The 22,509-nt window shown below is 52.9% G+C and overlaps 1 protein-coding gene across 1 annotated transcript in view; it reads right to left on the reverse strand.

The window, feature by feature from the left end:
- Window positions 1-2,150: 2,150 nt before the first annotated feature.
- The window catches only part of LOC144335349 (TBC1 domain family member 28-like), a 38,213-nt gene continuing 17,854 nt past the window's right edge, over window positions 2,151-22,509 (reverse strand). Inside the window, exons 3-4 of the mRNA XM_077970463.1 lie at window positions 3,963-4,045; window positions 2,151-2,217 (exon numbers count right to left, since the gene is read on the reverse strand). Coding sequence (XP_077826589.1) covers window positions 2,151-2,217; window positions 3,963-4,045 — 150 coding nt within the window. The remainder of the gene's footprint in view (window positions 2,218-3,962; window positions 4,046-22,509) is intronic.

Here is a 22,509-nt window from a genome sequence, read left to right on the forward strand (position 1 = left end):
CAGAGGATCACTGTTGCCTTTCTTTTGTAAACACAGGTCTATGACTGGCTAGAGCGATTATATGAAAACTGAGCATTTTCATTCTGTATCTAGTTTTAGAAATTGAGGAAAATGTCTATTGTGAAATATTAAAGTTTCTGAACTTAGTTTACCTTTGAAAATAGTGTTGTGTGCCCCTTGAAGGTAACTGGTATTTTATTTTGGTTAAATATTTTCTAGCAGAACCCTGAATCAAGTTGCTTTGATATTTCCATATCAGCCTCCTGAGTAGCTGGGACCACAGGCATACACCCCCATGCAAGACTAATTTTGATATTTTTTGTAGGGACAGGGTTTCGTCATGTTGGCCAGGCTCATCTCAAATTTCTGACCTCGAGCAATCTGCCCACCTCAGCCTCCATGGATCATGGAGAGCACTTTTCACCATTCTGCATTATTTTGTTTGCTGCCTGGCGTCTCCTCAGGAGCCACCTGGGTTCTGGCCCCAAATGCCCCAGCCCAGCCCAGGGGAACCTGGGAGGTGCTCAATCCATAATCCTGGCTGCTCCCTGGCCAGAAGAGCCCTTGGTGGCTCTGTCAGCCCACCTGGGTCGCCCTGGCCTCTGCCCTGGGGAAGCTCCCATCCCTCTGGATTGCCCATCTCCCCTAGGACCCCTACAGCCCCCGAAATGCGTTGACACTGAATCGTTCTGTAAACACCACGTGCCTTGACTCCATATCGCTCTCAACATCATGTGGGGACCTCTTGCCCTTCTCCTTCATGACCTGTAGGGCAGGGCCAAGAGAAGGAAGCAGCCTCAGAACACACAAAAGACTCCCTGCTCCAAACGGCAGTCATCCCTCCATCAGCACTTCTGGAAGGAAAGGAGGAAGGTTTCCTTCTGCAGAAAGCTCCTTTTTTGCCTTGTTTCTGAAACCTGGGAGGGTCAGCAGAGCCCAGTGCACCTGTGGTGCCTGAGTCACCGTCTGTGCCCAGGATATGCGTCTGACCACAGCCCCCACCCCCAACCCGGGCTCGATGTTCCCTCCAGCTGGAGTCCTGGGCTCCTGACATGGCCTGACCTGTTTGTCCTGCCCTGGCCGAGTATGGGAGGGCCTTATCTTGTATCCCCCTGGGTTCTTAGCCTTGACTTCCTCAATGTTTAGAAGGAGTGAGCACGCCCAGTCCCTCACCAGTGGGGGGAATTCCTCTGTAAACCCTGTGAGACAGAAACAGACAAAACGCTTTAGTGAGACAGGACACGGGGCGACTCAGGGAGGATCAGAGCCTGAGGGTTCTGGAAGTCTCCAGCCTTTTTCGGGTCCCAGGGAGAAGCAATTGAAAGTGTGAAGGAGCACTCAGGGTTGTGCACTCTGACCTGGACCTTTTCCTTTTTCCGGGTCACCAGGACACATCTCTACCCCTGAGCTAGGGGTGGCCCAGGTCCTGGTATTAGGTTTTCTCCTAGAAAGGCGATGCTTGCATGGATGGGCAAAATGCTGGCAACCAGGCCTGGTGTCCTCTGGGTGAGGACAGGGTGCCACCAACCCGCTGAGAGGCAGACGGTGCCAGGTCACGGCCATGGGCGCCTGTCTCCTGGCTCTGTAGAGAACAGTCATGGGGCCACTCCCTCCCCATGTTACTTTTTGCTGTTCTTATATTTTGGCCAGTCTCCAAGCATCTTCAGCCACTTGTCGGTGGTTTTATTTCCTGATCTCTTTGCTATCAAATGAGCCAGGATGGAGTTAGCAGAAGTGTCTGGCCTCTGGCAGCAGCCCATGGATGCTGGGTCCTGGGCTCCAGGAACTGGAAGGAGCCAGGAAAGGGCAAACCCTGGGGGACTGAGACCCTCTGATAGAACGGGCATCAGCTGCCTGGACTCCTGATAGCAAGACTCAGCATCTTCAGACCACAAAAAGCTTGGGTTATGGTTGTTTCCAATCCTTCAGCTGGGGTCCTGGAACAAGAAGGCAGTGACTTCTGAGCAAGACTGTGGTTCTTAGTTTGGGTTTTGATTGAACCACCATGGAGACAGAATCTTGGGTTCAGGTGGAGCAGGAACTGCCATTTCTCCCAGTGACAGTGTCACTCCCAGTCACCACAACTTCGGCCCATAGGCTGACCCCTCTGCCTTGCCCACCAGCCCTGATTCCCTATCCCTGGGGCAGCCTCACATGCAGCAGGCACAGGCTCTTATCTTCACCTCCAGGGCACTGACAGGAGCCAGCTTCGTCTCACTGTAAGGCAACTCAGACAGAGCTGAGGACATGCCCAGGCCAGGAACCATCTCCCTCCCTGAGAGGGCCCCAGCCCCTCCGATCCACCCTAAGTCTCAGCCCGGAGGAAGGCACAGGGAAGGAAGGCAAGGCCTCCCTGCGGAGCTGGGCACATGGTCCCCGTGAGAACCCTGGAAAAGAAGGAGTGCGAGGCTGGCCTGGCGGGGACGACTCGGGGCCTGTGAGAGGCCTCAGGCTGCACAATGGAAATGCCCCTCCTGGGCTGGAGGCGGCACCCTCTGTGGGAGCTGAGAAAGTCCAGTCCTGAGACAGGATGGGTGCCGCCTAGGGTGGGTGGCCAAGCCCTGACTGACAGCAGTGCCTTGGGAGTGACCCCATCACCCACCAATGTCCAGAGAGCCTGGCCTGAGAGCTGCCCAGTGCCCTGAGGACGCACCTGGAGCCCTTCGCACCTGACACTCCCCACAGGCCTTGCAGGGTCTGACCTCCCAGTGTGCACCTGTCTCTCCCTGCAGCCTGGCCGTTGACCCTGGCTGTTCCCCATCTTCCCCCATCCTGCCCAGCCCAGAGACCATGACCCTCTCTCCAGCTACCCTGGCCTTCCTGTGACCCTCTTCCTGTCAGCGCCTAGGCATGAGACCCCCAGGTGTCTCACTGGGCTTCCCAGCCTGCTGGAGAGAAGCCTGGGTTGACAAGGGTGACCAAGAGCCCTGCCAACAGTGGGGATGGCCCCACCACCCCGCCTCCAGCCAAAGCTGGCTCTCAGGGCAGTCAGCCTTCATCCCTCAGCCTCCTTCCAGCCACTGCAGCAGCCAGGACATGGGGTGCCTGGCTGTCCTATCTGCACCGACTCGGCCCCCCCATCTACCCTGCACAGTGCTGACTGAGCCAGCGGGAACCAGAGTCTCTGGAGGGCCACGCAGAGCCTTGGGGACTGACCAAGTCCCCCCACTGAGGGGTCCCAGGTGTGCCACTGTTCCCTGCCCACCCCATCTGTCATCCTCCCAAGGCTATCAGCTCCACCCTGGGCTGGCTTGGTTCAGGTGCGTCCCAGAAGTGGCAGGTCTCATGGGCTCACCCCGCCCCTCTTCCCCAGACTCCTCCCTCTCTCAATCCTGTGAGTCCTGAGGGGCTGACTCCAGGCTGGGCTCCCCTTACCAGGCCCAGATCCCTTCCCAGCACCACTCCCGGGGCCTTCAGCTGCATGCTCTGTTACTCCCCAGCCTCATTGTGAGATGCCAAGGCCAGGCCCTCCCCTTCTTCTTCCCCAGCCTCCCACGGTCACAGCCATTGATGTCCCCATGCCCCTCCCTACAGTATGCCTCAGCTGGGTCCCCTGAGCCCTTGGAGACCTGCTACACAATGGCCCTCAGGCATGGCCAGGGGCCCCCTAGCCTGTGGCCACCACCCCCAGATCTCATCAGGGCAGCCCCCAAGGGGACAGGGCCAGACCCACAGGCTGCCCCCTCTTCTCCTGCTGATGTGGAGACCTAAGTGCTGAGAGCTCAGGGGTCAGACCCAGCCCCTGTCTGTCCCACCCGCTCTCCCAAGCTCCCTAGATGGGCCTCAAGGCTCTGCCCTAACCCTGACCACGGGCTGGACCTGCAGGAGAGGCAGGGAGGAGTTCTGACCCTGGAGAGGAGGTTGGCCAGAGCCAGGGAGACATGTCCTGCCTCAGAGAATCTTTCTAAAAACAAAACCTGTCCCTGAGGTGAGACCGATGTGTCAGGGGTCAGAGGACTCACCACACAATTCCGAGGCGATCAGTGAATTTCCAGATGTCAACATGCTCATGCCCCATGTCCACTGTTGACCCAGCTCCGTGTCCCTGTGACCCAGAGGGGGCCAGGGAGAGGGGGGCAAGGTGAGGCGCTTGCGGTCCTGAGGGCGTGGACAGCCTGTCCCGGCCCTGTGATCTTAGGGATCCCAGGAGCCTTTGACCAGGCACAGTGAGGGAGGAGAGGCCCCACCTCTCTTGAGGGAGCGGCCCCACCTGTACCTGCTCATACTTTTCAATAATGTCCCCTCACCCATGCACATGCGGGGTATCCATGACCTCATCCATCACCATCCCACAAGACCAAGTCATCCAATGGCTCTGCTGTACCCGAGTGCTCCAGACAACACCCAAACCACTCCTGCCACACCCCTAGACACCCTCCGGCCCGAGGAGCCCTATTCTACCACCCCCTCCAGGTGACAGGGGGCCAGACCCAGTGACCCCACCCCTTCCTCAGTCTCTGGAGTCCTTGCATCCCACCTGGGGTGGGCTCCTTCCTGAGGACTTGAGCACAGGGCAACCTGGAAAGAGAGGCCTATTGTCCTCAAGTGCTCTCAGGTGGATACACACCTGCCCCAGCAGGGCAAATGGCGTCCACCTGTCGAGTGTCAAGGGCTCACGATGAGCTATTCCGGGCACCTGGAGGCAGATGGGGTCAGGACTGGACATCTGTATAAGATCAATCTCCATGAAGATGCCCAGTTTTCTGTAGGAAGCAAGACATCTGGTGACTGCTCCGTTCTACTCCAGTTCTCACGGACTCTGGCCGGGGGAGACGCACTCCCCCAGGACCCCATGTGTCCAGTGGGTCCCACAAGGATCATCAGTGACCACACCTGAAGTCTGAGTTGGCGAGACCTCCTCCCAGCTTAAGGCACAGAATTGGACTGAGAACCCCCGCCTCCCCACCACCCATAGGGCCTCCATTTTAGTGACTCTTCCAGGGCCAGGCTCTGCCCCACTGAAGTCTGGAACCCCAGGGAGATTTGGAATCCAGGGCAGGGAGGCCGCAGAGGTCAGGGCTTGAGTCCAGCACTGCACAGGGCAGGGCTGAGAGCACATCCCAGGCTCACATCTGGGTCCCTGGGCCAGTATCGGCTCCTCTGACCCTAGACAGCTCACTTGTCAAATGGGTGCATTTGGGGACAGCACCCACCCCACAGAGTTGCTGTGAGGATGCAGGAAACAACCGTCTACACAGTCAGTGCAGAATGGGCACCTGGTGAGTGCTCAGGGATGGCCCTCCTCAGCACCTGCCCAGAGGACAGCACTGCCCACCAGGTAGCGACTGTCCCACGTCGGCAGGGAGGGAACACAGCAGGTCACACTCACCTGAGTCTGCTGATCCAGCTGTGCCTCTCACTTAGGAAAACCTCCTCTATGCAGAACCAGACACCGCTGTGTGTCTTGTCTCCAAGAGCTCCAGATACAGAGAGGGCAGGCAGGTAGGCGGGAGGGTATGCAGCACCAGTGACATTGTGGAGTCATGGCACCCATTACAGACCCAAGCAGGGCCTGGAGTCAGCATCCTCCCATCCCTGAAGTTTCAACATGCATGTGTGCAGCGTGTTTGTGCAGGTGAGCGTGCACATGTATGTGAGTGCACTAATGTGTGGATGCATGTGTCACTGCTCTGGCCAGGCCTGGCTGCCCAACTCATGTATGCACCCAGATCCTTGTCACTGTCACCGCCCCCACCCTAGGACCCGTAGCTAGCATCAGAACATCTATGTGTCCTCCCCAATCGCACACCTCCCAATCTGGGGCAGTCCTGGGGATGCAGATGGGGGATGGGTGGCTGACAGTTGAGGGCAGAGGGCGTGCCCCTTCCTTAGCAGGGGACTCAGCTAGGGTGTAATGTGCTAGGTCTGTGTGGCAGGGCTGGATTCCATACACCACCTCACCTCCTCCTCCCAGTAACCCTCTGGGGTGCCATGACTCCTCCCTGCTATGGATGGAGGAAAGTGATTGATCTGCCGGAGACATTCTGCCGGAGACATAAAACTACATGATCCTTCTTTCCACAATAAACTGGAGGGTCAAAACAGGCAAGAGTAGGTCAAGGTCTTTTAAAAGCCATACCTGAAAGGTTTCCAATAACAGTTGATTTGGTGGTAACTCAGTCACACAAACAACCACAACAAAAGACACAACTATCAGAGATTTTCAGGATCGCCTCAAAAACACCATCTAACATTAGGGAGTTCAAAAAGGCATGAAGTTTCAGAAATCAAATTTTATTTAAACGTCATTTGTATAAACTGGTAATTTAACTAGATTTAACTATTAATAAATCCTAGGGCAGAAGACAGATTAGAGACCCCGGGGCACAAGTGCTGAGTTTGGAAGATTTGATGCTGTACCCTTTGAAGCCCCCACGTGGTCCCCACGCCCCTTGCCTGCCTGTTAAGAAGAGCCCGTCCCAGGGAGCAAATCAGGGGCAAATAGCCCAGAAGCCCAGTAGCAGAGAGACCTCCATGCCTGAAGGAGGAGTCCACCTCTGGGAGCAGGAGGAGCTGCTGGAACCCTTCCTCACAGGCTCCTTTTCCTGCTCTCAAGCACCTCCAGCTTGCAGATAGACAGCCCCAGCACCAGCAGAGTGAAAAGGTCCCGATGCAGCAGGGCTGTGGCTCTAGTAAATAAAAAAGGCCTCTCTTTAGTGAGGTAGAGGAACCCAGGCTTAACACCCTGGCCTCCGACACCAAGGCTCACACCATGCCCGGGACTAGGGGCAGCTTGGGAGCTGCTGGCTGGAGCCTTGCTCGCAATCTCCTCTCTGCCACGTCTATCTCCAGCTACGCTCTCAGCTCCAGGGTTGAAGCCAGTGGCTATAGCAGGTGGCATGAGGTCTGGCAGCTCCTTGCTTGGCTGGTCCTTGGCTGTACCGGTGCAGGGCCTGGAGGGCTCTGGAGCTACCTCTAGCTGCACTGCTGCCTCTGAATGGGGCCTTCCCCATGCTGTGGACTCTGGCTCCATAGCGGGCACTGGAAGTTCCTCTCTCTCTGCACGTGCGGCAAGAACTGAAAAAGAAGAAAGGGTTACTGACCAGCTTTTCTATGTCTGAGCCCCAGAGTTCAATCCCTGCTGACCAGACCCCCACTGACCAGACCCCTGAGCGATGGTGCTCAGAGTCCCCTAGCAATGGCCCCTCTGAGTCCACAAATTCCTCCTTCCCCTCATCAGCACCCACAGGTGACTGAGAGTCTTCTCAGGACTGGACCCCAACTCCAGGACACAGGGAGGGGCAGTTGGTCCCAGGTTCTGGGTGTCGAGCTTCATGCTTGCACCACAAGGTCCTCTGGACCATCTCAAAGGGGGCGGTGATGTGACCTGGCACACCTGGACACACCGTCTGGGCCTATCCCTGAGCCACACAGCCAGAGGAACAGGAGGATGTTTGTCAACCCAGGCACCCCACTCTGCTGGGTCTCCCAGGGTCCTTCCCATGGAGGCCAGATCCAGAGACACAGCACAGAGACCGCAGGGTGACCAGCCCAGAACCCTTGAGACTAGGCCAGGGATGACACGAGGACTGTCCCCAGACAGCCAGAAGACCCTTTGCTAGTTTCTTGGTACTTCATTTCTCACCGGCTACCCTTCCCCCACCAGGAATCCCCTTCACGCAGAGTCAATGAGGAGAGGAAGATGGTCACAGAATCCATGGAAAGAAAGAAAGCAAAAGTTGGGTGGGGAGAAGAGTTGGGAGTGTAGCGTTGTAAGGGTCCTACACTATGCGGATTATTTGAGGGTTGGCTGTGATTAATTAAAGGTGTGTCTTGTACACAACCTTTACACACACACACACACACAGTCTTGCTCCATCACTCAGTCTGAAGTGCAGTAGCCCAAACACAGCTCACTACAGCCTTGACTTCCTAGGCTCAAGCAATCCTCCCACCTCAGCCTCCTGAGTAGCTGGCACTGCATGTGTGGGCCCCCATGCCTGGCTGCTTTTGAAATGGTTTCTTGTAGAGACGGGATCTTACTGTGTTACCCAGGCTGGTCTGGACCTCCTGGCCCCAAGCAATCCTCCAGTCTCAGCTGGAAGTGTTGGGATTACAGGCATGAGCCACTGCACTCGGCTTACACATGTTTTTAAGAGGCGTAAATATGAAGGTCAGTGTTGCCATGAAGTCAGGCAGGGGTTGGCAAACTATGGCCCACAATCCAGCTGCAGTCCCCCTCCTGTCGTGGTGAATAAAGGTTTATTGGAGCCACAGTTCCTCCCCTGTGTTCACTTCTTGTCTGTGGCTGCTTTGGGGCTGCAGTGGCAGAGATGAGTAATTGCTGAGTATGTGCAACAAAGACCACAGGGTCCACGAAGCCCAAGATGTTTACTGCCAAGTCCTTTGCAGAAAAATCTTGCTGAGCCCTGGGGGGGAGGGCCAGGTGGCAGCGGGGAGGCCACTGGGGAGGCTGGTACAGTAATCCAGGCGAAAAATGATGGGGGCTCAGATTAAAGCGGTCATGACAAATGGATGGAATCAGGATATATTTTGGGGATAGGACCAACAATACATGGATAAAATGGACAGTATTTAGGTATTTAGAGTTTCAGATTTTCTTTCTGCCAAAGGATCCCTCTCTTAAAAAAAATTCTTTCTGCCAAAGGATCCCTCTCTTAAAAAATATTCTTTCTGCCAAAGGATCCCTCTCTTAAAAAAAAAAAGATCAATTAAAAAAACTGACCAAAAAAACATGTCAACAAGATTATTTGTGTGATTGAAGCTGGGGTTGAGCCTGGGTACCTTGTGTTTTCAGCACCCCTAACACCCCGGCTGTTCCAGAGGCACCCTACAGAGCCCCTTGGGTTCAGACAAGCAGAACTTGAAACCACAGATCGGAAGGAATAGAAATCTGCGCATCTTTCACACAAGCCGTAACATTCTAAGCCGCATCTTTGCAGCACACTGACATGGGGCTACTTCACCCACAGCCAGCAAGTGATTGCACCAGTGCTGGGATTTGTGTCCACCCTGTTATAAGAAGGCAGCTGCCTGCGTGAGGCATGGCGGTGAGGAAGCAATGCCACCCGGGTCTCACCATTAGCTGTGTGGACTAGCTGTACCATGGGCCAGACGCATGTCTTAGGCAGACACTTTTTAGATGCCAACTTGCCTGTAGACAAAGATGACGCAGAGGTGGCCTCGGGGAGGGCCTGTGTGATAGGTTGAACTTGTCCCCTGAAATTCCTATGTTGATGTCCTTAGCCCCAGTACCTGAGAATGTGATCTTATTTGGAGATAGTGTCTTATGGAAATAAGTTAAATGAAAAATGAGGTCAGTAGGGGATGCCCAATTCAATATGACTGATGTCCTTATAAAAGGGCAAATTTGGACACAGAGTCACACATAGAGGGAAGATGAGGTGAAGAGACACAGAGCAGGCCACCTACACGCCAGGAGAGAGGCCTGGAACAGAGCCTTCCTGGACCGCCCTGGAAAGGGGCCTTCCCTGCCGACACCTTGATCTTGCTCTTGTACCTACAGCCTGCAGGACTGTGAGACAGCGAGATTCTGTTGCTGAAGCTGCCCAGTCTGTGGTACTTTAAGGGAGCCCTAGCAAACCAACGCAGCCTGGTAGCCCACAGATGGTGAAAAGATGGAAAGAGCAATGGAGACCCAGGCTTCCTGTCTACACCTCCCAAAGTGTGCTACGGGATCCTTTGCTGGGCGTAGGTTTGCAAGATAATTTTGGCGGAGGGCGGGGTGCAGGGTGCATAATTTCAGTGTACATTATCATGTGTTTATCTTACTGTGTAAATGCTTATAAGAATAGTTAACCAACTTATGGTTTATATGCTACTCAAAATACAAGTTTAAATGCTAATAAAAATGGATGCAAATGAAAACACTGTCCTGCTGTGGTCCAGGGAATCTCGATCTTTCTTTCAGAGAGACTTGCAGCCTTAAGCAGGAGCTGCCCTCTCCTTGCTGCCTACTGCACGCCCCTACAACACACACACATGCACACACACATACCTTTGCACACAGCTGGACACAGGTACACTGTGCTTCATGCCCTCATTAAGGAGGCATGGAAGGGAATGTGTGTCTGTAAGGAAATGAAGACGGCTCAAGCCCCTCGTTCCCTGGGTGTTTGCACAGGTATCCTCTCTGCTGACCATTCTTTGGTCTCTTTCTCCTCTTAGTGAAAGGAGAAGCAGAGCCCCAGCGGGTACCCAGCTACTTTGGGCCCAAGCCAAGGTCACAATCTTCCTCGGGAGCCTGGTGAGACACGGGCACCACTGGTCCTCCCAAACCGAGGGAGCAGCGTTCAGTGGAGCTGTGAGCCCAGGAAGGTCATAGATGGGATGACTCGGTTTATTAGACACAACCAAAATCCAGTGAGGAAGGGCAGTCACCAAAGGTTTTATTCTCCAGGAGGAGGGGCTCTCGGGGGCTGTGAGCAGCTGGCACAAGGACTTTATTGCCCATGTGGTTAGGTGATGACGACCTACAAGTGCACTGGAAACTGGGACCCAGAGTGACCAGACCTGCTCTCTCTCTTCCCTCTCTCCCTCTCTCCCTTTCTCCCTCTCTTCCTCTCTCCCTTTCTCCCTCTCTGCCTCTCTGGCTTCTCTGTCTCTCTTGTAATCTCTTGCCCCTTTCCCCATCTCTCTTTCTCTCTCTCTGCTCTCTCCATCCTCCTCTCCCTCCCAGCCTCCTCTGTTTCTCCCCCATCTCTCTCTACCCATCTTTCGCTTTCCACCTCTCTCTTCTCTCTCCCCATCTCTCTTCTCTCTTTCTCTCTCCCCCTTCCTCTCCCTCCTCACCCTCATTCGTGCTCCCTGGCACCCATCCTAGGCTGCTGCTAAGGCAATGCCAAGGCTGCTGTCCTGTCACAGTGTCCCCACTTCCAGCATCTACACATGAGAAGATGTTCAACATCATTAGTCATTAGGGAAATGCAAATCAAAACCACAATGAGATATCATTTTGCACTCGTTAGGATGCTATTATCAAACAAATGGAAAATAGCCAATGTTGGAGATGTGAAGGAACGGGAACCCTCACGTATTGCTCATGGGAATGTATAATGCAGTGACCCATGGAATGTATAATGTATAATGTGGAAAAGTTTGGCAGTTCCTCAAAAAGTCAACATGAAACTACCATATGACCCAGTAATTCCACTCCTAAGTAGATGTCCAAAACTCCTGACAGCAGGGTTGCAAACAGGTACTTGAACTCAGGAATGGAAAACCAAACATCCTATGTTCTCACTGATATGTGGGAGCTAAGCTATGAGGATGCAGAGGCATAAGAATGATACAATGGACACTGGTGACTTCAAGGGAAGAGTGGGAGGGGGGCGAGGGATAAAAGACAACAAGTATGGTGCAGTGTATACTGCTCGGGTGATGGGTGCACCAAAAATCTCAGAAATCACCACTAAAGAACTTACTCATGTAACCAAATACCACCTGTGCCCTAATAACTTATCAAAAAATAAAACACAATTAAAAAAAAAAGATACTTGTGTCCCAACATCAAGAGCAGCATATTCACAATAGCCAAAAGGTAGAAACAGCCCAATTGTTCATCAACAGATGAATAAATGAGCAACATGTATTATATGTGCACATGGGGATGCTATTCAGTTGTTAAAACAAATGGAATACTTATACATCCTACAAACATGGATGAACTTTGAAGATTTGCAACTCAAATCTAATGAATAAACAGGGCTGAGCATAGCGGCTTATGCCTGTAATGCCAGGAGTTTGGGAGCCTGAGGTAGGAGGATCACTTGAGCCAGCAGTTTGAGATCAGCCCGGGCAACAAAACAAGATCCCATCTGTACAAAAAAATTGCTTAAATGCCGGGCCTCATGGTGTGAGCCTGTATCTCAGCCACTGGCAGGGCTGTGGAGGGAGTCTTGCTTGGGATCAGGAGGTTGAGGCTGCAGTAAGCTAGGATACCACCACTGCAATCCAACATGGGGAAGACAGCAAGATTCCTCTCTAAACATAAAAATTACATAAAATGGCTCAGCACAGTGACTCACTCCTGTAATCCCAGCACTTTGGGAGGCCAAGGCAGGTGGATCACAAGGTCAAGAGATCGAGACCATCCTGGCCAACGTGGTGAAACTCTGTCTCTCGTAAAAAAACAAAAATTAGCTGGGTGTGGTGGCTCATGCCTGTAGTCCTACCTACTCAGGAGGCTCAGGCAGGAGAATTGCTTGAACCCAGGAGGCAGAGGTTGCAGTGAGCTGAGATCATGCCACTGCACTCCAGCCTGGCGACAGAACAAGACTTCGTCTCAAAATAATGAAAACAAAAACAAGTAAGTGTGTGTCTGTGCCCATGCCTTCGAGCACGTGCATGTCAGCTTGCATAGCTGTGTGTTGTGTCTGTCTAAGTAGGCACATGTGCATGCGTGTGAGTGTTGGATGCTGGAGCAGTCAGGGTTCAAGTCACTCACAGTCAGCACCTGCTCCTCACTTCCTCATTCCTGGTTCCTACAGGTCCCCCGAAGAAGCATGTAGGGCCCAAGCACTCCCTGCCACCTCTGAACCCCAAGCACAGGCACGAGAGGGTGAGTGTGGCCGACTTCAGGGCCCAGGCTTGGAGGACCCTGGAGCCGACTCCTGGTGCACATGCCACAACCGCCAGCCTGCCCTGGCCTGGCTCCTGGGAAACACTTGCCCTTGGCCAGCTGGAGAGCTGTTGATTTGGGACACAGCCCCACAGCAATCACCACTTTATCCCACCCCCAAATACTTCCTAAGGCCATTTGTTGTTAGGAGACGGGCACAGGCAGCCTGCTCTGATGGCTTCCTAGACACAGTCTCCAGGGACAGGAAGCCCGTCTGGCCCCCTTCCTATGAGGTGGCTGGGGAGGCTGGTGGTGGGCATTGGGGATGAAGGATAAATTGGGGCAGTTTGGGCATGTTGGGGTGATCAGACTCAACGCCAGGCTGTGGAGGCTACAAAGTCCAGCGGAGTCAAAGGAATGAGAAATGACAAGACAGAAAGTGGGACCTGGGGGCCAACGCTAATATGGAGGCTGCGAAGGCCCCAAGCTCTGGGAGCCCACGCCATTTATTGGTGCTCAAACAAAGAAACAGGTGGTAAGGATGTGGGGGTTTAAAGGAAGCAATGTATCCAGTGAATGAGCTACAGCTGTGGTGTTGTAGCATTTTCTTTGAAACATATGGCTACTTGAGATAATGCAAGTGCTAGAAGCAAGGAGCCAGCAAGTCTAGCAGACATGGAAACCCTACCTCAGCTTCTCTCCCAACACTCAGCTTTTCTCCCAACAGGGCAGAGTAAGCAGCAGGAAGTTTCAGAGCCTTAGGACCACAGGGGCCCCGGCGCCCCTTGGTCAGGATGCTGAGCCCAGAGAGGGCAAGATCTTGACTTGAGGTCACAGAGCAGCAATCCCTGGCAGAACTAGCATTCCTTTTGGAGAAATTCAGAGTTTGTGGTCCCCAGGAGTCGTTCATTTACTCATGCATTCATTCGGCGATTACATATTGAGCATCTATTATATGCCAGGCCCACTTCTAGCCCAGCATACAGCAGTGGACAAGACAAACCAATCCCCACCTCAAGGAGCTGATGCTTTGGTCACAGAGACAGGAAACAAGTGAAGAAGATCACATCACATGATGCTAAAGGCTAGCAAATAAAATTACACCACATGGAAGGCTGGAGTCACTCTGTCCAAATGGTGGCCACTAGCCTCATGTGGCTATTTGAGTTTCAAGCAATTGGAGTAATTGAAAATGAAGAGTTTAGCAGCTGGGCGCAGTGGCTCATGCCTGTAATCCCAGCACTTTGGGAGGCTGAGGCGGGCGGATCACAAGGTCAGGAGATTGAGACCATCCTGGCTAATATGGTAAAACCCCACCTCTACTAAAAATACAGAAAAATTAGCCAGGCATGGTGGTGGGTGCCTGTAATCCCAGTTACTTGGGAGGCCGAGACAAGAGAATGGCGTGAACCCGGGAGGTGGAGCTTGCAGTGAGCCGAGATCACGCCACTGCACTCCAGCCTGGGCAACAGAGTGAGACTCTGTCAAAAAAAAAAAAAAAAAAGAATGAGAGAGAAAATAAATGCGATAAAATGTTAATAATGGGTGAATGTAGGTGAAGAGTATGTGGCAGGGTATTTTTTATTCTTGCAAATTTTGTGTAGGTTTGAAGTTATCTCAGAACAGCAAACGTAAGAATGATTCCTGCAGACACACGAGTGATTTGAGCTGTTCACAGGGCTCAGGCAGGAAGCAGATCTCTCGCCCCACTCTGATCCGGGTCACTTAGTCCAGTCCCTGAAAGCAGTGGATGGACAACCATGCCACCTTCTTTCTTCAAATACGCCTTGTTTTGTATCCTGCCCTTTTTGTGTAGCATTAGATCATGAACATTTTCCTGTGCTATAAATATCCCCTCAAACATGTCGTTTCTTGTGGCTCCCTAGTGTTCTACCTGTGATTTCCTCGGTTGCTCTGCCTTGGTGGAATTCAGTGATTCTTCTGCCTTTTCACCATTGTAAGTGATGCTTTGTAGGTTCATCTGTGCTGAACCTCTGACCAGTCTCTTCTGAAAGAGTCTAAGGAAGGAGACAGGGACATGGACCACCGGCTTTTGAAGGCATTCCGTGGGTCCTGCCACGGTGCCTTCCAGCATTCCAGAAAGGTGGTCCCAGTGAACAACCCACCAGCACGGGCCCCGCTCCACGGTGCCCCAGCAAGGCCAGTGTCCCTATACAGCAAAATTAAACCATTTGCCAATTCAAGGCACTCCAGATGGATCTCCCTGTTTTCTTTGATGACTGATGTGTCCATTTTTGTTTCCTTCAGTGCACGAAGACTGCGCATTTTCCCGGGACTGTCAGGGTGGTTTTCTTACCAACGTGTGGTGGTTGTGAGGATTCAATTGAGTCGATGCCTGCAAAGTGCTGGCCCAGCGCAGGAAAAGCACCCAGTGCTTGCTGGCTGTTTGCCATGCCACTGCCCGGGTCACAGGCTGGGTCTGCTGCTCGCTGTCAGTGCCACTGTAGCCAGGCTGCTCACCTCACTGAACCTCAGTTTCCTTCTCTGTGAAAGGGGAGCACCTTCCTCACAGGGCTGTGGCGGAGTGAAGGCAGGTAAAGCACTTAGGAGGGCGCCCTCCCAAGCCTGGCGCACTGCAAATGCTACTGGGATTTGCACAGGAAGGAAATTGACCCTTTGTCTTATTTATTGCCCATAGTTTCCTTCCGGAATCCGAAAGCGAAAACGGAGTGTGGTGTGGCTGGCAGAGCAGACTGCCCAAGGGAGCCAGGAGGAGGGGAGGAGGGAAGGGGTGGGGGCGGTCTCCTCCAAGGCTGCTGTAATGCTGACCTAGAGAAGACCTCCAGAGTGGGGCATGTCCCACACTCAGCTGGCCCTGCTCCTGCCACCAGGCCTGGCACACATTGGGTGTTCCCTGAGCCACGTCGAGGAAGGAATGTTTAACTCTTGAAAACAGTCTAGAGCCATAAAGGTAGTCCTGGTTGGACCCAGACCAAACCTCAAATTGGTCCCAAGGAAGATTTCACAACTTCCTTTGTGAGATGCCTCTTAGCGTCGCCCAGCGCGGGTCAGGAAGTCCTTCTTGAGAACTAACCTCAATCCTTCCTGCTCGCCCTCCTCATGCTCGGGAGAGGAGGCAGCAAGGAGGGGAGGACAGATGGGCCTCTCACCTCAGAGCTCAGATGAGGTCCCGAGAAGGTGAGGCTAGGCCCTGACTCAGCTTCAGCCCACACTATTTCCATTCCCTTCCGGTGACTCAACAGGGGAGGGGCCCTGGGGCCACTCACCTCTGTCTTCTCAACCTGCAACTCCCCCCACCCCTTCCTGGATTCCTGTGACGCAGGAATCCCTCTGGTCTGTGTGGAGCAACCCAGAGCAACTTGAGCCAGAAGTGGATGTCCAAGCCGGCATGAGTCACCCCTCAAAATCAGGACCAGTGAGGGCCTGAAGAGGCCACACCGTCTCTGGCAGCCTGGCCACTTCTCACTTCTCTGGGAAAGTGGCCTGGAGCTCGCATGGCATCTGGGCCCAGCCTCTGCCTCTGACCTGCACTGCCCCCTGTGTCACCCGCCTCCAGGGTGACCCTCGTCCTGGCATTCAGACAGCTCCACTCACTGCTTCAAACAAACCTCTTCCACCCTGGTTCAAACATTAACCAGCTGTGTGACTTTTTAGAAGCCCTTCCCGTGTTTAAAAACCAAGCTGGGAGGATGCTGCACCACTGCCATCATGATTCTCACTGAACCGTCACAGGAAAAAGCATTTCTTGCGCCATGGCTGTGTGCAGAATAGGCTTCCCACGGTTGAGTCCCCCAGGCCCCCAGAGACACTGCCAGTGAAATGCCATCAGCCTCAAGCATGGTTCTTGGTACCCAGCCCTGGTAAAACCACGTGTCTCAGGCCTTCTGAACCACAGTGCCCACAGCCCTGGCTGGGTTTTGTCCCAGGGTACAAGACTGGCCAACCCCTGGCTGAGCTGGAAGAATAGCTCCCTCAGCTGGCAGGGACCTGCCCCTGTTGCAATTTGGACTAAGTAAATACTGATAGGAGCAGCCTGCATGCCAGGCCAGGTGGGACAGAGGCAAACTCTGCCCTCACAGAGCTTAGAAGCTAGGGTTGGAAATCATGGGAAAGGGTCAGACACCCAAGAGAAACAAGTGCTGTTGTCCGTCAAAAGTAAACTTACTGCATTCTATAAACTAAAAACAAACAAATGTTCTCCTGCATTGCATAGCAAAGGAAAAGACCAAATGACTCTGCCATGCAACAACTTAGATCAATCTCGCAGATAAAGTTGGACGAAAGAATCCAGACGCAAAAGAGCATGCACAGTATGGAATTCAAAAACAAGCAAAAGTCATCTATGGAGACAGAAGTCAGGGTGGTGGTTTCCTGGTGGGGCTGGTGGAGGATGGGGTTATTGATGGGAAGGAGGCACCAGGGAGCTTTCTGGGGTCCTGGAAATGTTCCATGTCTTCATCTGGGGTGTGATGACAGGGTGGACACATTTGTTAAAAGGCATTGAGTTGCACACCAACGTTTGTGTGCTTTGCTGTAAATTTTGCCTCCATTTTAAGAAGAGGAGGGAAGAAGAACCCATGGGGAGACCAGCTGGGATCCCTTGCTGCTGACTCGTGGGCATTGCCTTCGTGCCTCATGATTGTTGGGCCATTAAGGCCTCCTGGCAGCCTGGTAGACCTAGAAGTATCTATGCCAATAAGACACAGATTGTTGGCTCCACCCCCAGTTTCTGAGTCAGGAGGTCTAGGGGGGCCCTGGAATTAGCATTTCTAACAAGCTTGCAGGCCATGCTGAAGCTCTGGCCCAGGAACTGTGCTTTAGAAGAGACAGTAGAACGTGGTGCTGGCTACAGCATGTACTGTGAGATCCCTCCAAGCTGGGAAGGACCCAGGTAAGTTCACAGAGGAGGTGCCCTTGAAAGATCAGTAAGATCTGAAAATGCCCAGACAAGCAGGAACTGCTGGTTCCAGGGAAGGAAGTCAGTGTGAGGCAAAGCAGAGAGGCTGGGAAGTGCAGCGAACAGCATTCCAGGCCTCAGGAGGGCAGGGCTGGCAGACAGATGTCTGAGTCCATTTTGTGCAGCTATAACAGAATACCTGAGACTGGGTCATTTATAATAATCAGACATTTATGTGGCTCATAGTTCTGGAGGCTGGGAAGCCCAAGGGCATGGTGCCGGCCCGAGCCCAGCATTTGGTGAGGGCCTTCTGGCTGCCTCATCCCATGGTGGGAATCAGGAGGGTGAGAGACCAAACTCACAGTCTCGAGGCCTTTTATAATCAGCATTAATCCATGCGTGACGGTGGGCACCTCAGAACCTAAACACCTCCTATCAGGCCCCGCTCCCAATACCATTGCACTGGGGGCTAAGTGTTGAATACGTGCCTCTTGGGGACACATTCAATCCACAGAAAGAGGACGTCGAGGCTTCTGCTTAGGAGGTTTTGTTCTGCAAGATAAAGCTTGAAAATAGGAGGAAGCTCCAGAAAAATGGCCCTCCCCCACCCCCACTGTGGGATTATGTTCCAAAGTCAGAAAGTGAGGCACAAACCACGCGTGGTCATTTACCTGTGACAGCCTGTGATTGGCCTATGAAGGTAGATAGCCTAGCTCAGGGCTAAAGGGCTGAAGCAGAGCTGAGTTCACTGGCTGAGAGCCAGTAAAGCCATCCGTGTGCATTAAGCGCTTATATTGGATGACAAACCTGGACAAAGAGCCCTCCAGCCCTTCCCTGTAAAAAGCAGGAGCCGGGCAGAAGGGCAGAGATGCAGCACAGCCGGGTCCAATGTGGAGGGCAATGTGGGGCAGGGCCAGGAAAGGGGCCTGCAGCTGTTGGTAGGCAAGCGGGTAAACAAACCCATTACAGTGGAGGTGTGCTGCTGACCGCCTTTCCTGCAAGCTCATGGGCCGCCTTCACAGCACTTTCCCGGCTGTGTTTTCAGTGTAATCTTACAACTATTCTGTCAAAACACCATGTTAAACACTAGTTGAAAAGTCACTGTGCAGAATTGCCATATAATCTAGTAATTCCACTTTTGGGTGCATACCAAAAAATACGCAAAAAATAATTGAGATCAGGGTCTCCAACATATATTTGTTCACCCATGTTTATAGCAGCATTCTTTACAACAACCAAAAGGTGGAAGGCACCGAAATGACCATCGCTAAACAAAATGTGGTCTATGTGCACAATGAAATATTATTCAGTCTTACAAAGGAATGAAATTCTGGCAGGTGCTACAATACGGAAGAATGTGAGGACGTAATATTCTGGGAAAAAAGCCAGCCACAAAAAGAGAAACTCTATATGATTCCACTTATATGAGCTAAGGGAATGGGGAATGAGGAGTTACTGTTCATTGGAGACAGAGTTTCAATTTGAGGAAGACAAAGAAGTTCTTGAGATGGACGGTGGTAATGGTTGCACAACAATGTGAATGTGTTTAATGCCACTGAACTATACACTTCACAATGGTCAAGACGGTAAGTTTTATGTGGACAAAAAGAACATGCTGTGTTTGGCCAGGTGTGGTGGTTCTTTCTCCAGATTGTTGGCTCCACTCCCAGTTTCTGAGTCAGGAGGTCTAGGGGGCCCTGGAATTAGCATTTCTATCAAGACTGTACGCCAAGCTGAAGCTCTGGCCTAGGAACTGTGCTTTAGAAGAGACAGTAGAACGTGGTACTGGCTACAGCATGTACTGTGAGATCCCTCCAAACTGGGAAGGACCCAGGTAAGGATTACATGCCTGTAATCCCAGCACTTTGGGAGGCCAAGACGGGCAGATCACTTGAGGTCAGGAGTTCGAGAGCAGTCTGGCCACTGTGGTGAAACCTCATCTCTACTAAAAATAAAAAAATTAGCTGGATGTGGTGGCACACGTCTGTAGTCCCAGCTACTCGGGAGGCTGAGGTGGGAGAATTGCTTCAAACCAGGAGGAGGAGATTGCAGTGAGCCGAGATGCGCCATTGCACTCCAGCCTGAGCGAAGAGTGAGACTCTGCCTCAGGAAAAAAAAAAAAAAAGAACATGTTATGTTTGTATTTAGGATCTAGGCTTAGCTACGTCTAACAACAGTGGCTTTAACAAGACAGAGGTTCATTTCTCCAGCACATGGTCTAGGGGTGGCAGGGCAGGGCTGTGGTGGCAACTCTGCTCCAAGCAGTCATTCAGGGATCCACCCTCCTCTCTCCCATCCCTAGGGTGTTTCTCTCGTCCGTGTAGCTCAAGACAGTGCACCATCACATCCACATCCTAAACAACAGGGTTAAGAAAAAATGGAAAAGGGCTTACCTCCAGCTTAATAATTTTTTTTTTTTTTTTTTTAGAGACTGGGTCTCACTTTGTCACCTAGGTTGCAGTGCAGTGGCACCATCATAGCTCACTGCAGCCTAGCCTGGGCTCTAGGAATCCTTCCACCTCAGCTTCCTGAGTAGCTGGGACTATAGCCACATGCCACCATGTCCAGCTGAATTTTTTTTTTGGGGGGGGGGTTTTGTAGAGATAGGGTCTCGTTATGTTGCCCAGGCAGGCCTTGAACTCCTGGCCTCAAGAGATTCTCCCACCTCGGCCTCCCATAGCTCTGGGATTACAGGCATGAGCCACCATGAGCAGCCAGCTCCCACCTCCTGTGAAGCACTGTCATTTGGGGCCTCTGTTCTAGAAGGGGGTGCCGTTGCTGCTTGGTGTGTTGTCCATCCCCTCCACAGGATGGCAGCTACACTTAATCTCTGGTGGCCACCATGGAGGTGCTCTTCTCAGGTTGGCCTTCAAGAGAGAAGCCTCTGCAAGAAGTGCAGTCAGCTGACAGCCTCCAGCTACTTGGGGATCCTCCGCCACATTCAACTCATCCTGCCCAACCTGGGACCCCACTACTGGCCATCTTTGCTCCAGAGACCCCTGGGGCCGGCTGAGGCTCCCCCGCCCAGCTCTTCAATGGCCCCTGTCCTTCACAAGCATTGTGCTTGGTGCATTCCAGGCTCTCCCTGACTACTCTGCCCCTCGCCCCTTTCTCCTTTACAGCTCCTTCTCCTAACACAGTTCTTGCATTTCTAACTCCAATTTGTTGTCTACTTCCCAGGGGACCTGAACTGACACTTTTGCCCCAGGTCACACCCCCAGCACCCAGACGAGTGCCTACCACATAGTAGACACTCAACAGAATTTCCAAGTGAGCACAAAAAACACAGTGGGCAGTCAATACGTGTATGTTGAACTCAGCAAATTGCAAAGCAGCTGGGAAACAGCCGTCGCCGACTTCCCTGAGCGTGATGCTCCCGCAGCCGTGTCAGCTGCGGTGCTTTGCCAATGCGAACAGGAGTGGAGAGTTAGACCCAGGCCCACTCCAGCTGCTGGGCCCCTTGCTCAATGCAGCCCCTTCCTGCCACCTGCAAAGTGGGGTCTTCCTGAGCCCACAGAGGGCACAGAAGGAAACATCTGCTCCCGGCCATACAGGCCTCCCTGGCATGGGTACCCTGAGAGTCCTGGTCCTGGGAGCCAGGAATAACAAAGAGGCTGCCAGGGCCACGACCCTGGGACTTTGGCTGAGGGCAGAGCATGCCTCTTCGGTTTGCTGGGCAGGAGGCTGATTGGGCTAAATGGGTTTTGTTGATGGTGACCCTTTGTTCCTCCGTGGCGGCTCCATCTGAGGAGTGTTTTGGAGGCTGTTCATTTTCCCTGCTTCCCCTGCTGCTGCCCCGGAGACAAGGAGAGCAGCCTCCCAGTGGCCTGCTGGTTTGTAAAAGAGTCAGGTGTGGGCCGGGCGCGGTGGCTCAAGCCTGTAATCCCAGCACTTTGGGAGGCCGAGGCGGGCGGATCACGAGGTCAGGAGATCGAGACCATCCTGGCTAACACGGTGAAACCCCGTCTCTACTAAAAATACAAAAAAAAAAAACTAGCCGGGCGCGGTGGCGGGCGCCTGTAGTCCCAGCTACTGGGGAGGCTGAGGCAGGAGAATGGCGTAAACCCGGGAGGCGGAGCTTGCAGTGAGCTGAGATCCGGCCACTGCACTCCAGCCTGGGTGACAGAGCAAGACTCCGTCTCAAAAAAAAAAAAAAAAAAAAAAAAAAAAAAGAGTCAGGTGTGGGAGGTTGCATCATGTGCTTCTCTGGACTCATGGTCTGCAAGGATGTATGACAAGTGTGGCTGTAGGTCGATGAGCTGTGTGTGGCTTAGTAATGGGCAGTGGATGAGCCAGCGGGAGCAGCAGGTGGCCCAGGCCCCAGGGATGAACATGGGGGAGCTGGGTCTGATGTAGGCAGGAAGGAGACGTCAGCAGCAGCAGCCCCAGGGCATCGGGGCACAGGGTACGGGAGTGGGGGCAGAGACAAGCCAGAAATGCCTGGATGATCCATTCTGCCGAAATAACAACCTTGAATCCAGGGCTGGGCCTGGCTGTGACTTGGCCTGGACAGGGCTGGTGAGCAGCAGGTGTGCTGACTGCAGTTGAGAAGCCATCGGTGTCAGACCAGAGTCCCCGGGCTCTGCACCTGAGGCTGCTGCAAGGGGAGAGCGATAGGGGCTCAGGCATGTCGAGGAGGTAGGTGGGCACATGGAGGTGGGGCTCCAGGAAGGGGACATGAACACAGCAGGTCTTGGAGCTTTCTCCTTCAGGGGCAGGGGCAGGAGGATGGCCACCTGGCTTCACCACAAAGGGCCCGAGAGCACGGCACGGAGGGAGAAGCAGATCTGGAGAGAACACTGGCTGGTCTGTGTAGGGAGGTGGAGGAACAGGTTGAAGAGGGAAGAATTCCTGACACAAACCCCAAAATGACAAAGGGAAAGAATGACAAATCCAATTACACAAACATAAGCAACTTCCAAAGACCAATCACAAAAACAATCACAAAGTCCCCACCAACACAGCTGAAAGTAAAACAATCAGCCAAGAAGAAATATTTGTCACCTGCAGACCATGGCAGACAGAGGATTTTATTTTAAAGCACCCTACAAATCACTAAGAAAAAACCCCAAAGAAATAGCAATCTGGA

This window comes from Macaca mulatta, chromosome 16 (genome assembly GCF_049350105.2).
Source record: "Macaca mulatta isolate MMU2019108-1 chromosome 16, T2T-MMU8v2.0, whole genome shotgun sequence".
Taxonomy (NCBI): Eukaryota; Metazoa; Chordata; class Mammalia; order Primates; family Cercopithecidae; genus Macaca; species Macaca mulatta.